The sequence below is a fragment of the Nematolebias whitei genome, chromosome 17 (assembly GCF_014905685.2).
Source record: "Nematolebias whitei isolate Nwh7 chromosome 17, NemWhi1, whole genome shotgun sequence".
Classification (NCBI taxonomy): domain Eukaryota; kingdom Metazoa; phylum Chordata; class Actinopteri; order Cyprinodontiformes; family Rivulidae; genus Nematolebias; species Nematolebias whitei.
This window is the reverse complement of record NC_056514.1, coordinates 18,503,448-18,507,285: the sequence shown is the minus strand read 5'-3', so window position 1 is coordinate 18,507,285 and position 3,838 is coordinate 18,503,448. Positions and strand designations below refer to the sequence as shown.

The following is a 3,838-nucleotide window of genomic DNA, read 5'->3' as shown; positions in this document are numbered from 1 at the left end:
CCCAGTTATATCCAAAGATAGCGAAAATATAAAGTATAAAAAAGAAACCTTATACAAGGATCTAAGATATGCTCTAAACAGTAATAATGTAAAGTAATATGGTGCATAATATTTCAGCACAAAACTATAAATGCTTTCAATACAATTTTTTGTGCAGGATAAAGATAATGATTGGATGGAATATACATAATAATTATAGAAAATATCTGCTCCAAATCTTTTCTTTAAGAAGACAGTGTTAATCTTCTTGTGTGCTCTTTTCTGCGTTGTTAAAAAAAAAAAAAAAAAATGCTGACCTGACCTCCATCTTTGGCTGTAATTGCTGTTTTACATAAGAACAAAGCGTAGACTTGACTTGCATGGCCTATATTTAGAGTGCAGCAATAAAAGGTCTGCAGCTTAACATAGCTTCCTGACATATGGCGTAATGGTAATTCCACAACTCTTACTTCGGTGTTTGTGAAGTTAAAGGAGCGCTGAAGTCCAGGAGGCTTCGTTGTTCCCACCAACCCCAGCTTAGAGTCTGTGTTGAGCCCAGTGTGTGTGACTGGGTGTTCGTCAAACTAACACCCCTTTCTCATCTCACATGCCTCACCATCTGTTGCAGTTGTTCAAAAATAGCCCTCTCCCAGAAGCTTCCCGAAGTGGCCAGCAGACGAGCAGAGCTGGACCACCTAATGCACGCAAGTTGTTGTTTTTTTATTACAGAGGCCACGTGTTGGATCAGAAGTGGCTCCAAACTACTGAACTGCTGTTTATTTGGAAACTGCTTCTGATTTTTTTTTTACTTTTAATGTGTAGATAATCTTCAGCTTTGTGTCCTGAACTAGAATGTCTACTTGAACTGCTCCAAACGAAGTGAAAAATGGAGCCTCTTTCCGACCAGTTCTTGGAGTTTCACCCTATCCATGGTACTAACGTCAAACTGAACCACTCAGGAACCCAGGCCGTACGAGTGGAGAGCTTTGCCAACGGAGTTTGTTTTAGCAAATACCCTCTGAAGCCCGGAGAGATTTTTCTCATCGAGATCGAGGAAAAGGAAATAGGCTGGTGTGGTCACCTCCGGATGGGTCTGACCGCCAGGGATCCCAAAAGCTTAGAGGTGGTGCCTGAATACTCCATTCCAGACTTGACAGAGTTGGGGGACAGCTGGGTCTTTGCCATCACTCGCAACCACAACAAGATTGTTGAGGAGGAGATCCCAGAGTCTGGAGAACTTCCTGGAGGTCAAAGACTTGGCCGAGGAGAGGCAGAAGATGGAGATGGAGGCAACAACACCAAACCAAAGACTTTCTTCACTGACTCTCACTTGTACATTGACAATGTTCGAATCCCCAGGGACAAGCTTGTCGGTCGAAGTCGTCCGGGACGCTACAGCCACATCTTGGACGACTTGTACAAGACCAACACCCTGCCTCCTACAGCCAGGCGCAGCAGAATCGGAGTTCTGTATGTGCAAAAAGGCAAAGACGTGGCTGATATGCACATTGTGATCAACGGAGAGGACATGGGAGCTTCTGCGAAGGGAATACCCACCACCCTGCCTTTATATGCTGTGGTGGATGTTTTTGCTGCTACAAAGTGTGTCCGAATCGTCCAAGTGGAGTACGGCTGTGAGTGTCTTTACACCGTGCTGGTGAAAACAAACCATTTATGATCATTTTGTACATTAGTACCGTATTTTCCGGCGTATAAGTCACAGTTTGTTTGTTTTTTTTACATAGATTTGTCAGTGCTGTGATTTATACGCCAGTGACTTTTTTCCCCATATTTATAACGCAATTTTTGACTGAAGCTTTAAATTTCTAAGAACTGCAACACCGAGTCCTCCCCTGCATGCTCGCTTTACTCAGCGGGTGCAGGCGGAGGACCGCTGGAGAGCTAGTGGCTCCAGCCGCGATGGATGGAAGGATGGATGGATGGATGGATGAATGGATGGATGGATGGATGGATGGATGGATGGATGGCGCCGCGCTGTCCAAGCGAAAGGAAGCTGTTCAGACCATTAAATAAACACGATGGGTCAGCGGTGATGCATAATAAATGCAACTTATACGCCTAAGTGACATATGTTTTTTCCTCTTCATGATGTTTTTTATGACTGATGCAACTTATACACGTGAAAATACGGTAGTTATTTTAAACCTACTTGCCATCTTTATTTCTGCTGTATGTTGTCTCTGCATATCTTGTTGGTGTGTGTTTTATGTTGATCTCATTTGTATTTGCTTTGTGCCTAAATCAAAACAGTCCATGCTCAATGATCCAGGTGTACAATCCAACAATTTTCAGTCAGGTCATCTGGACAGTTTCTTTTTTTTTTAGCTGAAATGTTTCACCTTCCATCCAGAAGGCTTCATCAGTCAAAGAAACACACAACACAAAACTGATTCTTCCCCCAAACAGCTTACTCCAAAGTGGAACAAACCAGACGTTTTAGAAACTTCTCCATTTCCTCGTCCTTGCTGTGCTTGAAGAGTAAAGCAGCTTGACACATTTGACTGGCAGCCAATCAGAAAGATGAGCATGGGGAAAAATATAGTTCTATATATTATTATAAAATATATTTTAAAATAATGATTGAAAAATAGATTTGGTTTTATTATAGTAATTTAAATACGTTCAAATTTTAAGTACAAAATATAAATTTTATTCTTGCTTTATCGTCTTCTCTCCAGCTTTCTCAGCCCCCCTGGCAGCCCCCAATTTGAAAAACACTGCCCTAAGAAAATGTTTACACACAGTGCCTCCGTGGTTAATACACATTATTTTATAGGATTTAAGAAACTATTGTTACATTTCATGTCTTTTTGTAGTCGCTGTGGTTTTGCGAGGGCTTTCGTGGTTTTCCTAGTTATTTTTTAAATCTCTTAACTGAAGCAAATCACTGCCACACCAGAAAATAAGAAAAGCACCGTATCGTGTAACAACGAAAGGTTTATTGCTCAAGCAGTATTATTTTTATTATATAGCATTATATTGTCATGTTTTCTATATGTTTTCCACAGCATGAAAGTTTTCAAGCAACCACAACATAATGTTAGTTTTGTTGTTCAAGAATTATTGTTTTTTTTTTACTGTGACCAAAATTATATACAGTATATTATCAAAAAAAAATAAGTAGAAAAGGTAAGCATGTTCAAATGAAAAATGTTAGATTAGACTTTTTACATTGTTTTTTTTTATTTTTTATTCATGCTGGTTGGCAGCAATCCACTTCCGTGCTCAAAGTATTTTATTTTCTCATTTTTTAAAAGTCACTTTAAGGTGTGTTGTGAACAGCCAAGCGTTTCTGGACTCTGGACTTTTAGCTTTTTCTCTTCTTGTCACAACATTCAGCTAACCTGTTGTCCTCTTGTCTTTCCTGCATCTCTCCAGTTTCCTCTCTGCAGACGCTGTGCAGGAAGACCATCCAGAAGCACATTGTTCACAGGATGGCCATAGACTGGCTCCAGCTGCCCGAGGCCCTCAAACTCTACTGCAAGTTTGAATGAAGCACGTGGACCTGCAGGGGAAAGAGCTTTATTTCTGTTCTCTCCCCCAGTCTTCTATGAAATATATATATATTTATTGTAACTAAAACATTTTGTCTTATCTCCAAAATGAAGCAAAACTTGTTCTGATTACTGTGTCGATGAAAAGAATTCACTCATTTGGATGTTTTGTGCTTTTTATGCTGCCACAATAAGTCAAGCTCAAAATAAACTGAACTTCTTTACAAAACTCTTTCAGAAACCGTCCTTAATGTCAACGTGAATTTTTATTTTTTTTAACTGTGTAAAATCATTTTCTCTTGTAAATGAGTCCCAGAGGCTCAATGGGATTAACCTGTATAAAT

The 3,838-nt window shown here is 39.9% G+C and overlaps 1 protein-coding gene across 1 annotated transcript; it reads left to right on the top strand.

Moving 5' to 3' along the window:
• The first annotated feature begins 865 nt into the window (after positions 1 to 865).
• neurl2 (neuralized E3 ubiquitin protein ligase 2) lies at positions 866 to 3,494 on the top strand. The gene is made up of 2 exons (XM_037690737.1): positions 866 to 1,613; positions 3,379 to 3,494. Exons 1-2 carry the CDS (start codon positions 866 to 868, stop codon positions 3,492 to 3,494), a joined length of 864 nt encoding a protein of 287 aa, XP_037546665.1.
• The last annotated feature ends 344 nt before the right edge of the window (positions 3,495 to 3,838 follow it).